Source organism: Convolutriloba macropyga, chromosome 4 (genome assembly GCF_964194025.1).
Source record: "Convolutriloba macropyga chromosome 4, txConMacr16.3, whole genome shotgun sequence".
NCBI classification, from domain to species: Eukaryota; Metazoa; Xenacoelomorpha; order Acoela; family Convolutidae; genus Convolutriloba; species Convolutriloba macropyga.
The window spans coordinates 69952894-69974265 of NC_134471.1; the positions used below are offsets into that span (position 1 = coordinate 69952894).

General features: G+C 36.5%; 1 protein-coding gene across 1 annotated transcript; it reads right to left on the reverse strand.

Annotated features, from left to right (window-relative positions):
* Positions 1 to 10070: 10070 nt before the first annotated feature.
* On the reverse strand, positions 10071 to 19877 carry LOC142338640 (uncharacterized). Its single transcript, XM_075388483.1, has 4 exons — positions 19627 to 19877; positions 18582 to 18712; positions 17730 to 17950; positions 10071 to 10315 (listed from the first exon to the last, which is right to left on the reverse strand). The coding sequence occupies exons 1-4, from the start codon at positions 19703 to 19705 to the stop codon at positions 10222 to 10224; spliced, it is 525 nt and encodes a 174-aa protein (XP_075244598.1). The 5' UTR covers positions 19706 to 19877; the 3' UTR covers positions 10071 to 10221.
* Between the last annotated feature and the right edge of the window lie 1495 nt (positions 19878 to 21372).

Below are 21372 nucleotides of genomic sequence, written 5' to 3' on the forward strand. Positions count from 1 at the left end.
TTTCATATCACAGAAGCGATCAGTTATATCTATTCATACAGATGAATCCAACAATTGCTTATTAGCAGCACTATGCGTAGGCATGGCTCTGGCAGATAATAGATTACAACAGGCAGAAAAACAATTTTCAAAAAAATACAAACAGGATTTGGAAAAAACAGTTAATATTCAAATTGAAACGTTTTTAAAATTCAGATATTGATTTCGATAACAGCGCGAATTCATGGTTGTTTACTTGAAAAGTTTCAACAACGGCCAGGAGAAGCAAATTGATTTGTCGGACAACTCAGCCGCAGAGAACATTGATGTAATCACTTCAATGACGGGCCTGTTCAGCATTTGGTTTTACAGCTATGCTTGTCATAAAGGAGTTTCTACTGTTAAACACTTTTGTGCAGCCAGTTCGTGCGCAGAGTGTCGTATGCCAAAGTGCAGAAACAGGGCTTCTACTGCTTTCAATACTGATTTTTGTGGACAACAGACGTGTTCTACGTATCGTTGCCAAACTTGTGGAATATTTTTGAAGAAGAGGGGTTAACAGAAAAGTTTTGTAAAGAGGAATCGCTTGCTGCTGTAAAGCAAGTTCCAAGTTTCATTGATAACACACCAGCTTATCGTGACGAATCCCGCCATAGTGCTATTGCGATACAGTTTAGTGGGTTAAAGATGTCAAATATTTTAGTTAGTTTAGGTGGTTTATTTAAAGCGGGATAAGTCAATAGAACTCGGTAGGAAAGAAGTTCCATGAGTGCAAGGATCTGAAATGAATAGTTGGCATCGATTAAGGGCTACTTCAATTGGGGAGGGAAGGGGGTAAATAGTAGGTGAAAACGGTTGGCCCAAGTTGCCATTAGAGATTCGGAATGAAAAATTCTGGTTAACCGAAGAGTTTTGTAGCGAAGACGAATCGCTTGCTGACGTAAAGCAAGTTGAAAGTTTCATTAACAATATAACAGCTTATCGTGAAGCAATGCACCATAGTGTTATGGCTAGACAGATTACTGGGTTGAAGACGTCAAATAGTCTATCAATACATCCCGGAGGGTTCGGTTCATTTATAGACTGAAGGTTTTTGTAATTTTGTAACACTTATTGTGGCCTTGCTTAGGCGCAACCGGCAAAAAAGTGACATACTGGGTGATGTTAGTTAATTAAGGGGATCTAAAGCGGAAAAAACGAATAGAACTTGGCAGGAAAGAAGTTTCATGGGTGGAAGGCTCGGGAATGAATAGTTGGCATGAGTTAAGGGCTAATTTATTGAGGGGGGGTATAGGAGGTAAATAGGTGAAAACGGTCGGCCTAATTGGCCATTAGATTAGAAATAAAGAAAAAGTCGTCTCACCAGAAAAGTTTTGTGAAGAAAAGGAATCGCTTGCTACTGTAAAGCAAGTTCAAAGCTTCATTGATAACATGCCAGCTTATCGTGACGAATCGCTCATTAGTATGATGGCGAGACAGTTTACTGGTTTAAAGATGTCAAATATTCTATCAACACATCCCAAAGGTTTCGGTATAATTTTAGGTTTTAGGGTTTTTTTGTCACTTTGAAAAGCTTTTAATGTAACCTTTTTAAGCGCCTCTGGCAAAAGTGACCAATTGGTTTATGGTTAGTTAGTTTAGGTGGGATATCTAAAGCGGGATATGTTAATAGAAATTGGTAGAAATGGAGTTCCATGAGTGCAATGTTCTGGAATGAATAGTTGTAATCAGTTAAGGGCTAATATATTTGGGGAGGAGAGGGCGTACATAGGTGGAATATACAGTTCACCCAAGTTGGCATTAGAGATTCGCAATGAAGAAAAAGTGATAACAGCGTGTTTTAAATTAAAACGAAGGGTTTGATATCAGTAGCGATGTGAAAGTGAATGTGTTATCCGTGTCTTTACCTGCAATGGGTGGCTATAAGATAGGCGGAAATCATAATCGAACTATCCCCGATGTACTAACTTTCATATCACAGAAGCGATCAGTTATATCTATTCATACAGATGAATCAAACAATTGCTTATTAGCAGCACTATGCGTAGGCATGGCTCTGGCAGATAATAGATTACAACAGGCAGAAAAACAATTTTCAAAAAAATACAAACAGGATTTGGAAAAAAAACTTAATATTCAAATTGAAACGTTTTTCAAATTCAGATATTGATTTCGAAAACAGCGCGAACAAAAATTCAAGGGTGTTTATTTGAAAAGTTTCAACGACGGCCAGGAGAAGCACATTGATTTGTTGGACAACTCAGCCGCAGAGAACATTGACGTAATCACTTCAATGAAGGGCCTGTTCAGCATTTGGTTTTACAGCTATGCTTGTCAAAGAATTTTCTACTGTTAAACACTTGTGTGCAGCCAGTTCGTGCGCAGAGTGTCGTATGCCAAAGTGCAGAAACAGGGCTTCTACTGCTTTCAATACTGATTTTGGTGAACAGACGTCTTCCACGTATCGTTGCCAAAATTGTGGACTACTTTTGAAGAGGGGTTAACAGAAAAGTTTTGTAAGGAGGAATCGCTTGCTGCTGTAAGGCAAGTTCGAAGTTTCATTGATAACACGCCAGCTTATCGTGACGAATACCGCCATAGTGCTATGGCGATACAGTATAGCGGGTTAAAGATGTCAAATATTCTAGTTAGCTTAGGTGGGATATCCAAAGCGGGATAAGTCAATAGAACTCGGTAAGAAAGAAGTTCCATGAGTGCAAGGATCTGAAATGAATAGTTAGCATCGATAAAGGGCTAGTTTAATTGGGGAGTGGAGGGGGAAAATGGTAGGTGAAAACGATTGGCCCAAGTTGCCATTAGAGATTCGGAATGAAGGATTATGGTTAACCGGAGAGTTTTGTAGCGAAGACGAATCGCTTGCTGACGTAAAGCAAGTTGAATGTTTCATTAACAAAATAACAGCTTATCGTGAAGCAATGCACTATAGTGTTATGGCTAGACAGAGTACTGGGTTGAAGACGTCAAATAGTCTATCAACACATCCCGGAGAGTTCGGTTCAATTATAGACTTAAGGTTTTTATGTAATTTTGTAACACTTATTGTGGCCTTGTTTAGGCGCAGCCGGCAAAAAAGTGACTTACTGGGTGATGTTAGTTAGTTAAGGGGATCTAAAGCGGAAAAAACGAATAGAACTTGGCAGGAAAGAAATTTCATGGGTGGAAGGCTCGGGAATGAATAGTTGGCATGAGTTAAGGGCTAATTGATTGAGGGGGGTATAGGAGGTAAATAGGTGAAAACGGTTGGCCTAATTGGCCATTAGATTAGAAATAAAAAAAGGTTGGTTCACCAGAAAAGTTTTGCGAAAAAAAGGAATCGCTTGCTATTGTAAAGCAAGTTCAAAGCTTCATTGATAACATGCCAACTTATCGTGACGAATCGCTCATTAGTATGATGGCGAGACAGTTTACTGGGTTAAAGATGTCAAATATTCTATCAACACATCCCGAAGGGTTCGGTATAATTGTAGGTTTTTTGTCACTTTGAAAAGCTTTTAATGCAGCCTTTTTGGCGCATCTGGCAAAAGAGTAACCAATTGGTTTATGTTTAGTTAGTTCAGGTGGGCTATCTAAAGCGGTATAAGTTAATAGAACTTGGTAGGAAAGGAGTTCCATGAGTGCAATGTTCTGGAATGAATAGTTGTCATCAGTTAAGGGCTAATATATTTGGGGAGGAGAGGGCGTACATAGGTGGAATATACAGTTCACCCAAGTTGGCATTAGAGATTCGCAATGAAAAAAAAAGACGTGATAACAGAAAATGTTTGTAGAGAAGAGGAATCGCTTGCAGCTGAAAAGCAAGTTCAAAAGTTCATTGAAAACATGCCAGCTTATCGTGATGAATGGCTTCATAGTGCTATGGCGAGACAGTTTACTGGGTTAAAGATGTCAAATACTCTATCAACACATCCCGAAAAGAAAGCAAATCCACGAGAAGGTTCTGTAGAATAGTTGGCATCAATTGAAGACTAAGTTGATTTGGGAGGGGAGGTGGTCAATATCAGTTGAAAACTACTGGAAGAAGTCGCCATTAGAGATTAGAAATGAAGAAAAAGTCGGATTAACCAAAGAGTTTTGTAGCGAAGACGAAACGCTTGCTGACGTAAAGCAAGTTGAAAGTTTCATTAACAATATAACAGCTTATCGTGAAGCAATGCACCATAGTGTTAAGGCTAGACAGATTACTGGGTTGAAGACGTCAAATAGTCTATCAATACATCCCGGAGGGGTCGGTTCATTTATAGACTTAAGGTTTTTATGTAATTTTGTAACACTTATTGTGGCCTTGCTTAGGTGCAACCGGCAAAAAAGTGACTTACTGGGTGATGTTAGTTAGTTAAGGGGATCTAAAGCGGAAAAAAACGAATAGAACTTGGCAGGAAAGAAGATTCATGGGTGGAAGGCTCGGGAATGAATAGTTGACATGAGTTAAGGGCTAATTTATTGAGGGGGGGTATAGGAGGTAAATAGGTGAAAACGGTTGGCCTAATTGGCCATTAGATTGGAAATAAAAAGAAAAAGTCGGCTCACCAGAAGGGTTTTGAAGAAAAGGAATCGCTTGCTACTGTAAAGCAAGTTCAAAGCTTCATTGATAACATGCCAGATTATCGTGACGAATCGCTCATTAGTATGATGGCGAGACAGTTTACTGGGTTAAAGATGTCAAATATTCTATCAACACATCCCGAAGGGTTCGGTATAATTGAAGGTTTTAGGATTTTTTGTCACTTTGAAAAGCTTTTAATGTAACCTTTTTAAGCGCCTCTGGCAAAAGTGACCAATTGGTTTATGGTTAGTTAGTTTAGGTGGGATATCTAAAGCGGGATGAGTTAATAGAAATTGGTAGAAAAGGAGTTCCATGAGTGCAATGTTCTGGAATGAATAGTTGTCATCAGTTAAGGGCTAATATATTTGGGGCGGAGAGGCCGTACACAGGTGGAATATACCGTTCACCCAAGTTGGCATTAGAGATTCGCAATGAACAAAAAGTCATGATAACAGAAAATGTTTGTAGAGAAGAGGAATCGCTTGCCACTGAAAAGCAAGTTCAAAGTTTCATTGACAACATGCCAGGTTATCTTGATGAATGGCTTTATAGTGCTATGGCGAGACAGTTTACTGGGTTAAAAATGTCAAATACTCTATCAACAAATCCCGAAAAGAAAGCAAATCCACGAGAAGTTTCTGGAATGAATAGTTGGCATCAATTAAAGACTAAGTTGATTTGGGAGGGGAGGTGGTCAATATCAGTTGAAAATGACTGGACGAAGTCGCCATTAGAGATTAGAAATGAAGAAAAAGTCGGATTAACCAAAGAGTTTTGTAGAAAAGAGGAATCGCTTGCTGACGTAAAGCAAGTTGAAAGTTTCATTAACAAAAAAGTGACTAACTGGGTGATGTTAGTTAGTTCAGGGGACCTAAATCGGGATAAAAGAATAGAACTTGTTAGGAAAGAAGTTTCATGGGTGCAAGGCTCGGGAATGAATAGTTGGCATCAGTTAAGGGCTAATTTATTGCGGGGTGAGTAGGAGGTAAATAGGTGAAAACGGTTGGCCTAGATGGCCATTAGATTAGAAAAGGAGAAAAATTCGGGTTAACCGAAGATTTTTGTAGAAAAGAGGAATCGATTGCTGATGTAAAACAAGTTAAAAGTTTCATTGCAAATATGCCAACTTTTTGTGACGAATCCCGCCACAGTGTTATGGTGAGACAGATTACTGGTTTAAAGAAGTCAAATATTCTATCAACACATCCCGAAATGTTCCGTTTATTTGTAGTTTTTAGTCTTTTTGCCACTTTGAAATGCTTCTAATGTAGCCTTTTTAGGCGCATCTGGCAGAAAGTGACCAACTGGGTGATGTTAGTTAGTTAGGTTGTATATCTAAGGAAGGATAAGTTATAAGAACTTGGTTAGAAAGAAGTTCTATGACTGCAAGGTTCTGGAATGAAAAGTTAGCATCAGTTAAGGGCTAAATTATTTTGGGATCGGATGGCGTAAATAGCTGAAAACGGTTGACCCAGGTTGCCATTAGAGAATCACAATTAAGAAAAAGTCGGGTTACCAATAAAGTTTTGTAGAGGAGAGGAATCGCTTGCCACTGAAAAGCAAGTTCAAAGTTTCATTGACAACATGCCAGCTTATCGTGATGAATGGCTTCATAGTGCTATGGCGAGACAGTTTACTGGGTTAAAGATGTCAAATACTCTATCAACAAATCCCGAAAAGAAAGCAAATCCACGAGAACGTTCTGGAATGAATAGTTGGCATCAATTAAAGACTAAGTTGATTTGGGAGGGGAGGTGGTCAATATCAGTTGAAAATGACTGGACGAAGTCGCCATTAGAGATTAGAAATGAAGAAAAAGTCGGATTAACCAAAGAGTTTTGTAGAAAAGAGGAATCGCTTGCTGACGTAAAGCAAGTTGAAAGTTTCATTAACAATATAACTGCTTATCGTGAAGCAATGCGACATAATGTTATGGCGAGACAGATTACTGGGTTGAAGACGTCAAATAGTCTATCAACACATCCCGGATGGTTCGTTTCATTTTTAGACTTTTATGTAATTTTGTAACACTTATTGTGGCCTTGCTTAGGCGCACCAGGCAAAAAAGTGACTAACTGGGTGATGTTAGTTCAGGGGACCTAAATCGGGATAAAAGAACAGAACTTGGCAGGAAAGAAGTTTCATGGGTGGAAGGCTCGGGAATGAATAGTTGGCATCAATTAAGGGCTAATTTATTGCGGGGTGGGTAGGAGGTAAATAGGTGAAAACGGTTGGCCTAATTGGCCATTAGACTAGAAAAGAAGAAAAAGTCGGGTTAACCGAAGAGTTTTGTAGAAAAGAGGAATCGATTGCTGATGTAAAACAAGCTGAAAGTTTCAATGCAAATATGCCAACTTTTTGTGACGAATCCCGCCACAGTGTTATGGTGAGACAGATTACTGGTTTAAAGAAGTCAAATATTCTATCAACACAGCCCGAAATGTTCCGTTTATTTGTAGTTTTTAGTTTTTTTGCCACTTTGAAATGCTTCTAATGTAGCCTTTTTAGGCGCATCTGGCAGAAAGTGACCAACTGGGTGATGTTAGTTAGTTAGGTTGTATATCTAAGGAAGGATAAGTTATAAGAACTTGGTTAGAAAGAAGTTCTATGACTGCAAGGTTCTGGAATGAAAAGTTAGCATCAGTTAAGGGCTAATTTATTTTGGGATCGGATGGCGTAAATAGCTGAAAACGGTTGACCCAGGTTGCCATTAGAGAATCACAATTAAAAAACATTCGGGTTACCAATAAAGTTTTGTAGAGGAGAGGAATCGCTTGCAACTGTAAAGCAAGTTCAAAGTTTCACTGATAATATGCCAGCTTATCGTGACGAATGGCGCCATAGTGCTAAGGCGAGACAGTTTACTGGGTTAAAGATGTCAAATATTCTATCAACGCATCCCGAAAAGAAAGAAAATCCACGAGAAGGTTCTGGAATGAATGGTTGGCATCAATTAAAGACTAAGTTTATTTGGGAGGGGACGTGGTCAATAATAGATAAAAAATGGTTGGCCGAATTTGCCATTAGAGATTAGAAATGAAGAAAAAGTCGGATTAACCAAGAGTTTTGCAGAAAAGAGCAATCACTTGCTGATGTAAAAAAGTTGAAAGTTTCATTGATAATATGCCAACTTATTGTGACGAATCGCGTCCTGTTGTTATGGCGAGACAGTTTACTGGGTTAAAGAAGTTCCACGGGTGGAAGGTTCTGTATTAAACAGTTGGCACCAATTCAGGGCTAAGTTATTTGGGGAGGGGAGGGAGTCAATAGAATGTGAAAAGAGTAAGCCGAAATTGCCATTAGAGATTAGAAATGAAGAAATAGTCGGGTCAAACCAAAGAGTTTTGTAGAGAAGAGGAATCAATCACTTGCTGATAAAGCAAAGTGAAAGTTTCATTGGTAATATGCCAGCTCATTGTGACGAATCGCGTTTTTAAAACTTTTAATGTGGCCTTGTTAAAGCGCACCCGTCAAAGAAGTGAACTACTGGGTGATGTTAGAATATTTAAGGGCGAGCACCTAAACAGGGATTAGTTAATAGATCTTGGGTGAAAGTTCCACGCGTGGAAGTTTCTCGAATTAACAGTTGGCATCAGTTGAAAGCTCAGTTAGTTGGGGAGGGGAGTGCATCAATAGTACGTGAAAACGGTCGACCTAAATTACCATTAGAGATTCCGAATGAAGAAATAGCCGGATTAGGCAAAGAATTTTGTATAAAAGAGAAAAAACTTGCTGATGAAAAGCAAGTTAAGAGTTTTATTATTATGCCAACCTATCGTGACCAATCGCGCCACAGTGTTATGGCTACACAGTTTACTGGGTTAAAGGTGTCATTTATTCTTACAACATATCCCGAAAGATACGGTTTGCTTATAGTTTCAAGGGCTTTGTCATTTTCTAAAACTTTTGATGTGGCCTTGTCTAGGCGTACCCGGGAAAAAAGTGACCGACTGGGTGATGTTAATAAGTTTACGGGAGAGCATCTAAAGAGAGATAATTAAACAGAACTGGGGTGGAAAGAAGTTCCATGGATGGAAGGTTCTGAAATTAACAGTTAGCATCAGTTAAGAGCTCAGTTAGTTGGGGAGGGGGAAGGATCAATAGCAGGTAACAACGGCTGTCCGACGTTGCCATTAGAGATTCGAAATGTAGAAACAGTCGGGTTAAGTTTTTTAGAGAAAAGGAATTGCTTGCTGATGTAAAGCAAAAACATACCCGCCAGATTGCCGGAAAATAGCCGCCGTTGATTCCAATAAGCATGATTGGGATTGAAAGAATAGATATTTAAAAAAATTTTTTTAAGTCCGATTTATTTTAATGGCATTTCGTTGTTGAACATACTTCTAGAGAGAGGCTACATGGGCTACTATCAATACCAATAATCATTAGAGAGAGGTAACTAATACTTATACGAACGACGTTCAAATTGCGTGAATCTAAAATTGGGCTTGATGGGTTTATCCCGTTTCTATTTCTGACTTCAATTTTTTATACTGACTCTGTTCATTTTGAATTGCTTTGTTGACCAACTGATGTTCAAAATCACTTTTAGCAGAATCAGAGAAGAGAGAAACTAGTCTACAGAAGTCACAAAGATTTCACGCAAAATGTTGAAAAAGCGGCAAATTGAGGTAAAGCGAAACATTTTTTTGTTCGACGGAGTAAAAATAATTAGGAGCGCTATAATAGCCGGCTAAGAAGATGAGGGCGGCTATTAATGAAAGTTTCATTGATAATATGCCAGCTGATCGTGACGAATCGCGCATATATGCTTCGGTATCAGCCTATCTTTCTTTGAAACACCCGTGTAAAATATATCAGGAATTGGGTCTTCTGGTCGTGCAAAATTACGTCAACAAAAGTAAAGGATCATTTAATGAAAATTAAAAGGTTTTGATTCCCCAACAAAACAATCCGGCTGAAATTATACGTTTAAAAAAAAGAAGTAATCAGGAAGCACATGGACAGACTAGGTTAATCACATACTTCATTTCAGCACCTTCTAAATAGAACATGTCACTATTGCATCAATTTAAAGACCACTTTATACTTATGCAACCGTCAAGTCCAAAGGGAGCAAATATATTCAAAAGTAATCAAAACTGCAAAAATAAATATCAAAATGGACGGCTGTGGTACTCAATAAGTGCTCCGTGTGACTAACTGCTATAAAGACTCATTAATGTGAAAGCGCTAGTGATACAAGTTACCAAAAGAAAACTCGGCTAACTAACTTGAGCAAAATAAACAAAACAATAATAATTCCCGGGATGAACTTTCTTAGAAGCCATAAGAAAAATTACATTTCATTGAAAAAATTCCTTAATAAATCAAGCTGCAAAACATGCTACTAATAATACTATTATGTATACTGTCTTCGAGCAATATAATTCTTTTCATGAAATTAATATAATTGATAAGCATTCTATCCTAAAAAGATAAGCAGCAGAACTGAGAATGAAGACTTGTATGGTCAATAAGAATCATTTCTGGTGTTCATCCGAGGGTTGAATTTTTAATAACTTGGTCAGAATCCAGAAATTTTTTTAAAGGAGACACATTAATAAAACATTTGCAAAAAAAGCGTCGTCAGAAGTTATCGCCGGCAGGTCAAGTATGTTTCCTTTCAAATGTGTTCGGTGGTGGGAAATCGTTGGTTTCAGTGCTACAAAGAGGTATTAGATCTCTAAAGGTGCAATCAAAGGTTCCGTGTGTTTCACTCTGATCTCAATGTATGCCTCTTCAAACTGCGTCAGAATTTCATTCATGAGGCTAAAACACAAGGTTGTTAGGCTGCTTCTCGCGCGATCGAGAATCCTATTGACTGAAGCTAAATGCAAAACTCAAAGAGCAGAAGATTAGTTGTATGAGTCTGCTCTGGGTATAAAATGTTCCATCATTTGCAACATAGCCGACAGATTGCCGGAAATAGCCGCCGTTAATCCCACTGGCCGAAATTGGGAGTTAAGATAAACAAAATAAAGCGAAAAATTGTTGACGACAGCAAGTGTCAACAAGTGTTCTAATTTTGTCTCGGTTCATACGATTCGATAACTTTGGTGAAATCCGCCTCTAAATTGGAGGACAATAAGCTAATTGCTAATACCAATTGGAAATATATTCTAAGGAAATTTCATAACTTAATGCACTAGTCTTTGATGAACAGACAAAACAGTTCCAAACAAAACAGCCCCAGACAAAAAGGAAGTCTATGTTCTAATACAAAGTCAAAGTTTGAAAACAAAATTTAAAGTCCAAGTCATGAACAAACTTGCTTCAGCTGAAAAGGAACAACCGGTAGAAAACAAGAAACGACTCGAAGAGCCGTGCAACGAGCTAACCTACCATAAACCACAAATATCAAAGGAAAAGGGAAGTAACATAAAACGAAGTCAGCAGAAAATGAAAACAAACTATAGTATTATCAAAAAATGGCAAAATATTTTATGCGGAAGTGGATAGGTGGGTGTTGTGGGTGAGGGGTGACGGGAGGCAGTTGGATCACCGCAGAAGCAGCCATCGATCAACGTAACCCTCATTGGGACTGAAAGACCAAAACGTTTTGGTCAAACAGAGCAAAGAAAATTAGCCCGAAGTCAATCAACGATTTCACGAAAAATGAACAAAATGTGTCTTACGGTACCAAGGATTAATTTTGTTGGGAGTAAAAAACATAGGACAAGCTCCGGCCTACAATTCAAAAAATTTTCATTCACTAAACAAAACACTACATGGAAAGTACTATGAATAGATGGGAAAAGTATCAAGAAAAGTTCGATCAAAAGACCAAAGAAAAAAACAGTAAAAATCGAAGTCAAATCACCGCATTTGAACAAAAAACCACTAAAGAGAACGCTAAAATTTGCATAAATGCCTTTTCTCTCTTCTTGAAATTTCCAGCAAAAACTTCACGCCGCAAAACCACTTGCATTTTCGATCCACTTCCAGTAGCCGGAAGACTCCGAAATCGACTCGAAGTAAAAATTAAATTAGAGCTCAGAAAACCAATAACTGATAAACTATCAATTTTATTTTGCCATTCAGGTTGGAAAAACAAACGGAAGAAAACGTAAAAATAAAAGTTCCCACTCCAAAAGCATTGTTTATAGTAGACGGTCTGGTAAAATGTAATTGTAATCAACAAAAAAATTTCGAGTGCGGGGAAAAGGAAAAAAATACGAAAAAAAAGAAAAGCCGAGCCAAACAAAAATAATTGTAGGAAAAAAATCATAAAACCTGTTGAATTTTCTAATTCTCTCTAAAAATTGCCACGTCTCAAAATCTGTGTTTAAAACACTTTGAGAAATAGTTCCTGTGGATTCATTTAGCACTCAAGTGACAACCAAACGCAACTGAAAAACAGTTTAAACATGAGGAATTAAAAACAACAAAACAGCAGAATTCTTTAATATTTTCAAAACCTATGTGCTACAAAACCTCTAACTAATTTCACATAGGAATATTAACCGTTTAAACAACCCTAATTAAACAATTGAACATGAAAAAATCTGAAAACCAGAAAAAAACAAAAAAAAATTAGGCAGAAATTTTCAAAAATGAAAAATAAAGAAAAAATTGTGTTAATTTAGCCTAGCCTATGTTCTTCAATTAAAACAAACTTCAGGAAATCAAATATTAAAGAAATCAAAAAGCCGCAAAATTCAGCCAAAAATATTCCACAGACACCAAAAACATGAAATGAGTAAAAATAACTGCTACAAAAGCATCTGCTACAACAACTGCTACAGTAACTGCGAAATCACAACAATTGATCAAGAATGCGTAAAAAACTCATGAGTGAGATGGTCAAAATAATCTCACTCGTACGATTAAATGTTATTATGGTTTAAAACACTTCACCCAAAAAAGTAAAGGAACATTTATAACACATGCTCTGAAAAAAGCTGTAGAAGATCAAAAAATTCGCTAGCTTAGCAAAACTTTTGTACACCCACTTTACTTGATCTCTCAAAACGCTGCATAAGCAACAAATCCCTTCATATTCTTTCCCCCTTTTCATTTCGTTCAGCCGTTTGACTTTTCAATTTCGGCATTGAAATTTACATCCTGTTTTAAGTAATGCAGAAAATCATCGATAACAAAAAGAGGCTTCACCAATACTCAATTTCCAGTTGTAATTCAAATTCAAATACATTCAAATTGTGAAATGTAAAAAAGTGCGCTACAATAACCGGCTGAGAAGATGAATGATAGAGCAACAGCTAAAAACCAATGTTGCGAAGAAGAAGTAGACGTTCTCAAACAGAAGTGAAAATTTGAAAAAAAACAAAGTCAAAGTTCAAGCCATGAACAAAAATGCTTCAGCTACATTGGAGTTTGGATAGGGAGAAGATATTATGGAAAGAAAACTTCCAAAAAAGACTTTCCAACTTTGAATATTACCAGCAATGCAATTCCTGCTTGATATATATCAGAAGCTTAGAGACTGTTCCAAAACTGAAGTCAACGTTCTAAAACAGAGGTCGATGTCCGAAAATCGAAATTCAAAATTGAAGTCATGTACAAACTTGCTGCAGTCAAAAAAGAGACAGATTTACAGGAAATAGCCTCAAAATAGCCTAAAAAAGACAGTACAGGAAAAACCAAAAAAAAATCATTATTATATGTTATTTTGACAGGGCATTAGGAAGTTATTGCTGCTTCCAAAAGCTGATCTCCAATGAATTTTAATTAGAGTGACACATACTCATTTGAACGTATCTCCATGAAATAAAGTAAAAAAAAGTCAATTTCATATGGAGGAAGTCATTTTTGAGAGTGATCAGTTTTTGACTTAGAAATTAATCACGCGAATGAAAAAAACACGCTCCATTAAGAGTGAAAACGACGTCACGCTTACAATTTATTTGAAATTGCATGAACGAATGAACAAAAAGCAGCTTTGAAGCGATTGTGACGTCATATGTTTGTAATAAAAATCAAAAATTTTAAAAATAGCAGTACAGGTCCTGAATTAAAATCCGAAGAACTGAATAACAAACTTGAAAGAATTTCAATTGACTAACAGAAACAAAACAGAAGCCAAACAAAAAATTGTTTACATAATTTGAGAACTATCACAACGGAATTTTAATTGAAAATACTCTGGTTGTTAAGGTTACGAGAACCGATAAATAATACACAAGTATTCAAAAGAAAAGCAAGCAAGTAATTTACAGATATCACTCCGTACAAACAACAAGCATAAACGAAAACCACTCTAAAAAATTTTCTTTCGTAAAAACAAGTTTTATGAAAATCTCAATATTCTTAGCGTCATTATCCTGAAAAATATAATTGTGTTGTCAAAAAAGATTCGAGAACACAGCAGCAAGATAGGCTACTGATTAACTGGCATTTTCCAGTTAAACAGAAACCGAGCAAACAGAGGACAGGAACTCAATCAAAACAACAAAATTAATCAAACCAACAAAATGTTTCGTTGGCCTATAAAATTAAAAACAACCTGAAAATCCTAAAAAAAATTTCCACAAACTTGAAATCAGCGAAAACTGCTTCGACTCTAGTGTAAAGTTGGCAAGAAGAACAAAAAAACAAATACAATAGAAAAAAAAGGAAATTTCGCATAGTCGAATTGCCATACAAACTATGCCCGACCTTTAAAATAAACACATTAACAAAAAAATTATGACAATTGACAAAAAGAACAAAAAATTGCTGAACTCAGGGATCAACAACAGCTAAGCAATTTCGTGCATTAAGCACCTTAGAGACTACTAAAAACAGCTAAGGGCCTGCATTGCAATTTAATGCCCGCCGAGCTTTACCTCTTTGTCCCGTTTTAAAAGCTCAAAGTCAGTGAGAAAAGTCAAACCATCTTACAAAAACATAGCAAGACAATCCTTAAATAGAAACTAACGAATTAAATGAAAAACTAAGAAAATCTTTCAATTGACTAACAGAGGAATTGGAACAACAGCCAAATAAATTGTTTACAGTTTGAGAATTAACAAAACCGAATTTGAATTAAATTTACACTGCTTGTTAAGATAACGAAAACCAATAATTAACAAACAAATATTCGGCAAAAAAGACAAAAAGGTATTTCACAGATATCATAATAGATATCATAGTAAATCCAGTATTTCACAGCTATCATCTGGACACAGGCGACAAGCATAAGCGAAAGCCACACACAGTGATTTTCTTTTGTAAAAGCAAGATTTAAATAAAATCTCTCAATATTCCTAGTGTTACTATCCTGAGGAACATACCTGTGTTATCAAAAATGATTCAAGAACCCAGCGGCCAGATAGGCTACTGATTACCTGTCAGTTTTTAACTAAACAAACACGTTGAAAACTTTGTAGTTACAAAAAAATCATATTGAAATTTGAAATTAACTAAAACTTTAGCTACGTTCAAAGACACTAAATTCATGGAAATCATCAATTCTTGGCAAAAACTACAGAGTTAAACCTGCACTCTACAATATAATTTCGTAAGATACGATGAAACAGATGACAGAAACTCAACAAAAAAAATCATGATAACAAAAAAGGTACTAAAATCTTCAATTTACTTAATACCGCAGATTTGAGCTTCAAAAAGTCTCATTACCCCTTAAACTAAAAGAACTGTAAAAAGAACAAAAAGGTTCAAGAAAATTTTATTGCCGGTCGAGAAATACCTGTTTTTCCCGTTTTAAAGCTATTTCATTGAAAAAAGTGTAAAAACATAGCAGGACAAGTCTATTCAAAAAACATTCACTGACAAAAAAGAAATCTACACCTATATTGGACAGTGAATGGATTGGAAAAACCATTTATAAAATCCTATCAAAAAATTGAAACCTAAACCGACAAATGTCGGAAGAATTGCTCTTGAACGACAGGCGAGGCAATTTAATTCAGGGTCTCTAGCCTAAATCAATTTTTCTTTATAGGGTGCAAAAAACCTTTTCTCAACGGGATTCGAACCCTTGAAAACCCGATCCATAGCCACCCGCACTAACCAATGCGCTATGTTTCACGTATGTTTAAACCGCAACCGATTATATATTAGCAACAGGCTTTACTTCGGAGAGAGCAAAAGAGATCACTCACAAATAATGAACAAAAGCGTAAAAAAAGTCACATGAGAAGTCAAAGAATGTTCTAGAAGAGAAGCACAAAATTGTCAAGCAACAAATTTGCATAAAAAAAGACACACGTTTACAAAAATTGCTATGAACTTCGTTCAAGAGCAATTAAAAAAAACAGTAAAAATTGAGGTCAAATTAGCGCATGTGAACAAAAAAACACAATCGAGAAGGCGAATTATTTTTAAAAAATGTTTTCTCATTCTGCTTTAAATTGTGAGTGAAAAAATTTCAAGTCAGAAAAACCACTCGCTTTTTCACTCCACTTCCTGTTTAGGTGTGACCACAACTATCTGTTACGCACTGATTTTTAAGGCCTTTCTTGCTGGATTATTGAGGTAAATATTTGGAATAAATGATATGAATTATTGTCATTTTTCAAGGACTTATTTTGGTGTTTCACAGTGCGATTTTTAGCGGATATATTTTGAATAAATTTAGCTAGTGATAGCCTTTTATTGAGCGGTTCGTATGTGCGATATATCCACTAGTTGCCTTGGTTTCAAGAGCTTTGCTTAACCACAAATTAACTCTAAAGAAGTCTGTTCTAACTTAGTTATTTTAGGCAGAATTTCCAGTTCGATCTTCAATTATTATATGAGAAATAAAGGCGAAGTTTCAATGATTGGATAAGGAGTTTTAAGTTTTTGCTGAGTTTTGATTAGCAACTGATCACTAGGCTGGTTCTCCGGTGTTCTCCTGATCGTCGTTCCGCAGGGCTGTACCTTGGGCTGTATTGGTCCTTCGCAAATATTTACTGATCTACAAGTTGGGCAATTTCCGGCTCTTTTACGTCTCATGATGTTTGTTAAATACATATACAAGTTCCGTATTAGCACCTACTTTATCAGAAGAATTACCTCACCAAGTACATAGTTTCTCATGAAGTTAATTACCAATTATGCGAATTAATCGTCGAGGAACTCAAAAAAGTAAATATTGAGGTTTTTAGGCAGTTAATATGTTTATCAGTGAACTGTCAATCTGCGGTTGTTTTTAATAAACATAAACAATTTAGGGGTAACAGGCCTAGATGAAAATACTAGCTATATATGGCCTTGAGATCTATCTGAATATGAACTAAATTATAGCACTTAATTATGGATATTTAAAGGAAAATCATCACGTAACTATGAGGGACGAAATAGGGGCGTGACACCATCACTTCAATTTTACTTCAAAAACCTTACAGTGTAAAAATTGAAGTCAAATTATCGCATGTGAACAAAAAAAAACACAATCGAGAAGGCGAATTTTTGCTTAAATGTTTTTTCATTCTGATTTAAATTGTGAGTAAAAAAAATTCATGTCAGAAAAGCCACTCGCTTTTTCACTCCATTTCCTGTTTAGGTGTGACCAAAACCATCGTTCAATTTTACTTCACAAACCTTACAGAGTGTGAACAGATCTTAAAAAAAGTCAGAGCCCCAATACAATCCAATTCAAAAAGTTTAACAAAACAAGAGAAGGCCAATATTAGCCCCAGCCATCGCTTTGAGGTTATTAAAAACTGGAATACCAATACTCATCTTCGAGTCGTAAAAAAGAGTTTCTAAATTATAGCCTTGAAAAGGATGATGGCGGCTAATAATAAGACTCGAAAAAACATGACCGACTAAACGTCGGAAGAATTGCTCTCGAACGACTAGTGGGAATCAATTGCAGCCTGCTTCAGTCGCGGGGGAGGGAGGGAGGGGAGCCTAAATGGGACTAAAAATTTCAACAGTGGGCCAAATAACCACAATAGAGGTCAACATATACCACTATTAGGATTTAAAGTTAAAAAAAATGACACCAGTTTCGGCGCACTTTTCATTTGACTTTTAGTATTAAATTGCCGCCAACTGAATTCAGCTGCTTGAAATTGTGATTGAGAGAGAATTTTAGATCACGCGAAAAGCAAAAAGTCAAGGGCGTAGAAGTCACTCGAAAAATCAAAATTGTCGAGCGAAAATTTTGCATAAAAAAAGACACACACGTTTACAATAATTGCTATGAACTTCGTTCAAGAGCAATTAAACAGCGATAATCAAGGGAAAAGGAAGGAAAAATGCGGGCATAAGATACAAAAGCGAATTAACTTACAGTACTTCTTGTGAGGATACCCGAGGCAGCATTTTAAAGTCTCCCTCAGTACACAGAGCCATTTTAGGTGGCATTTTGTTGTTCTCTGGAGAGGGCGTGAAGTGTTGCTTGGAGTTCTCTCTACTTGCAAGGGACTGCAATCTGGACTGATAGAGAGAGGCACGATCCACTAACTCTGATACGTTTCCACCTCTCTGGTCTATTGACATCACGTCTATGATCTAGACACCACAGAAATCCTTTTAATTAAAGACTCGACAACTAAAGCTCAATTTTCACTCCATAAAATGATGCCTTTGTATAGCATTAAAACTTTTAACCGAGGACTGAAATCGAACATTCTTCTTTGAAATCTGCCCATAGGGGTAAAACCGCAGAAACCAATTAAAGATAGATTGAAATCTTTCAATTCCGAAATTATAGTTCTAACATGCTGCCTTGATTTTTTTCCAAAGTTAAAAAATTAATAGAAAATTTATTTGTTTTCATGTGCACTTTTGTTCTATGCTTTAAATTGGACACAAATTTTAAGTTTTTAATTCCAAAAGAAATATTGGTAAAATCTGCAGCTAATAATGGGACTGTCGTCAGAGGATCTTTAAGTAAATAAATCAAGTTTCAGCTCCGTAGAAATTTACACGTCTTCTACTGCACTCTCTACAATCCAACGCGAGGGCCTTGAAGTTGGAGGGAGTCCAGCAATATATAATACCCATGGTTGCTCTCGGATTCTCGACATGACACTCCCTAGGATTTCTCGCTGAGTCTTTATTAGATTTGTCGCAAAAACAGTAATCGGCACATTTAACTACCAGCTTGTATATTACTTCACATTCACCCCATATTACTAACCTGTGTCTGTGTGTCGTCAATAATTTTCGTGTAGATAGCCTTCTCGTCCGCATCTCTGCTCTGTGAGTCCAGAGTGCCGTTGGGAAGCTGTCTTCCTCCCACTCCAGATGCTGCAGAGCCACCCATTCCGCCTATTCATTAAATTATACATTCGAATCGTAGAAATCAAGGAATACGATTACCTGCAAAAAGCTGTGTATTAGAATTTTATTAGCATTTAACACGCTTTAAATGGTTAGCAGCGTTGTTAGCCGATGGACGGAACTTTATTTCCGAGGGACCCAACATTGCAGTCAGTCGATTGATCTAATCGACATCAATGGTTTTGACAAAAGTTTCCACGACCATGTAATTGCAGACACTTGCAGCCTTTCATGTTTTAAAGAGCTTATAGCGAGTCACACTAGACCAGGAGGTTTGGGTTGAACGGTTAAAGCGTTTCTCAACACTTCATTTCTCAACATTTCATGATACAGAACATAAAAGCCTCAACAAAGGGAAAAGTAAAAAAAAACTCGGCTACAATGTTCGACTACCGTAGACTGCAACCCGATTGTGTGATTTTATGGGCTTAAATAGAAGCGCTAAACAAAATTGTCTTGATGCATCAGGAGATGAATTGATGTTGGGCGATTTATCAACTGATTTAATTATGAATGACAAAGATAACTTTTATCACCAAGTAATTTATAAATTTTGATCTATATTTAAGCCCTATCACAAAAAAGAACGCAGGATACCGTTGGAACTTTAATACGATGCGAATTATCATCGAAATTTGTGAAATACTTTTAAGTTTCAAGAAATTAGTTGATCATCCTGTGGAGTTTCTGTTACAATTTGTGAGCACAAACTTCACATTTATTTAAGGGAAACACACCTCAACGAGAGGTATAGTCACAATTGAGGCAAATTCAAGGTCTGGACAGCTAATGACAAAGTTTTCTCTCAGCTATGTGACCCTTAATATTGTTTACTGAAAATTTTTCATTTTTGGGACAGAGGGAGTAGTAACTGTTTAGTTTATTTAGACCGGGTTATTTACCTGATAAGAGAGGTGCGTCTGACTCAGCCATGCTGACGCATGATTGGCTTTTGGATAACTTGGGACAACATGCACCCATATTCGCTCTATTCCACTTCCAGCCGCAAACTATCTAACGAACAACTCTTCTCTATCGCCAATCAAAAATTGACCAATAATCCCAAATTGTTCGAATTGCGGATCGATCTTGCAAAGAACTTATTATATCAGTGCAGGGTTATTTCTCAGCGTCATAAACAACTGAAATATCAAAGAACGTTATTAGCTATAAATTTATTCAGACCTTAATTCAATTAATTTTCGGCATTGCTCGACACGGCAAGTTCGAACAGGATTGGCTCAAAAGATTTTGCCGGAACTGTAAGACCAAAATGCAACCACGCAGATGATAAAATTGCAGTCCTTTTATTAAGGACTGCCATTTTTATGAGACATCCGCTCTATAAGGAAAAAGCCCTAATAGCACTTTTTCAAAATTAATATCCGAAATCAATAACTCAAGACTATAATTCTAAAGATTAAGGGCATACACGTTAGGCACTATTTGGATGCACACTATTGATCTGTAACTAGTAAATGTTCATAAAATTTAAAGTTCATCAAGTGATTTCAGAAGTCATTTTTTGAGTGAGGAATTCACGCAATTGAGCTAAAAGCAGATCAAATACCGTCATGTACATAAATTGTAACTGCAAAGCAGTAGAAGTCACTAAAAATCAATTCCAAGAAGTCAGGCCGTAAGAATCATCGATGGAGACGATGAATTAAGAAAAACCACGATATCCCCAATAATAGCCGCTATCGCTTTGCGGCTATTAATAAAAGATCCTTATAAGAAGTTAACTAATTGCCTTTTCTCTAAATTTGTTGCACAAACAATCCAAAACGAAGGTCAGGATAACCGAACCTGCAAAAAAGAACATTGGAATTTGAGCATTCTGAATAAATCGCTTACCAAGCATTATTGACCTTCGGCAGGAAATGCTTAACAGGAAATGCTGTGCCTAAAGAGAAAGTCTCATTTACACACAAAAACTATTTAAGGCAAATCATTTTTTAGCTAATTAGAACAAAGTTTAAAAAACGGTGATCCAAAACTGGGCGTTTTTGTTTTATCCAATCTCTACTTCTCATTTCATTTTTTGATATTGTAACCAGAGCACAGAAAAATAAATGCATATCTGTTTGAGTTATCAGACGTAACCAATCATGAAAAAAGCCTAGAGAGCAGTAAAGCTAGGCAAGAGAAGTCAACCAGATTCCACTGAAGATGACAAAAAGTCTCAAAACAAATGGAAACAAAATTCGATTGAAAATTGAAAAAAATATGAACGCAATGATAGCGTTAAAAACTCTGGACAATCAAATGATGTTTCCATGAGCACAGATATAGCGTGCAAAAAAACCATAAATGTTGAAAAGTTCGTTGATTAGCCTATTTATTCTAATGAAAAGAGTTGATTATAAAGTGCTTTCAAATTAAAGATTTTTATGGAAAAAAAATTTTAGACAGCAATGCGAATTCGTGTTGTTTTTTCTTTAAAAAGCAGGTTAATGACTCTGTTCAATGCCATCTGAAACTACACTAAATATTTCAAAAAAATTTGTTCTTGAATTAGATTACGAGAATTTGATGAAAAAATGAGTTCTGTGGAAACTTCTTAAGCTAATATACCATTTTTTTAGTTAGTTTAAAAACTATGCTCCTCTCCGCTTGCGCACCCAGTATGTTATGCACCCCCCACC

What these genes read in the sequence shown, in the direction of transcription:
- LOC142338640 (XM_075388483.1), bottom strand. Translation starts at nt 19,705, where the DNA reads ATGGGTGCATGTTGTCCCAAGTTATCCAAAAGCCAATCATGCGTCAGC. An exon ending in AGACGCACCTCTCTTATCAG is followed by an intron (nt 18,713 to 19,626) that starts GTAAATAACCCG and finishes TTTAATGAATAG; the next exon opens with GCGGAATGGGTGGCTCTGCA. An exon ending in GTATCCTCACAAGAAGTACT is followed by an intron (nt 10,316 to 17,729) that starts GTAAGTTAATTC and finishes CTTGTGTTTTAG; the next exon opens with CCTCATGAATGAAATTCTGA.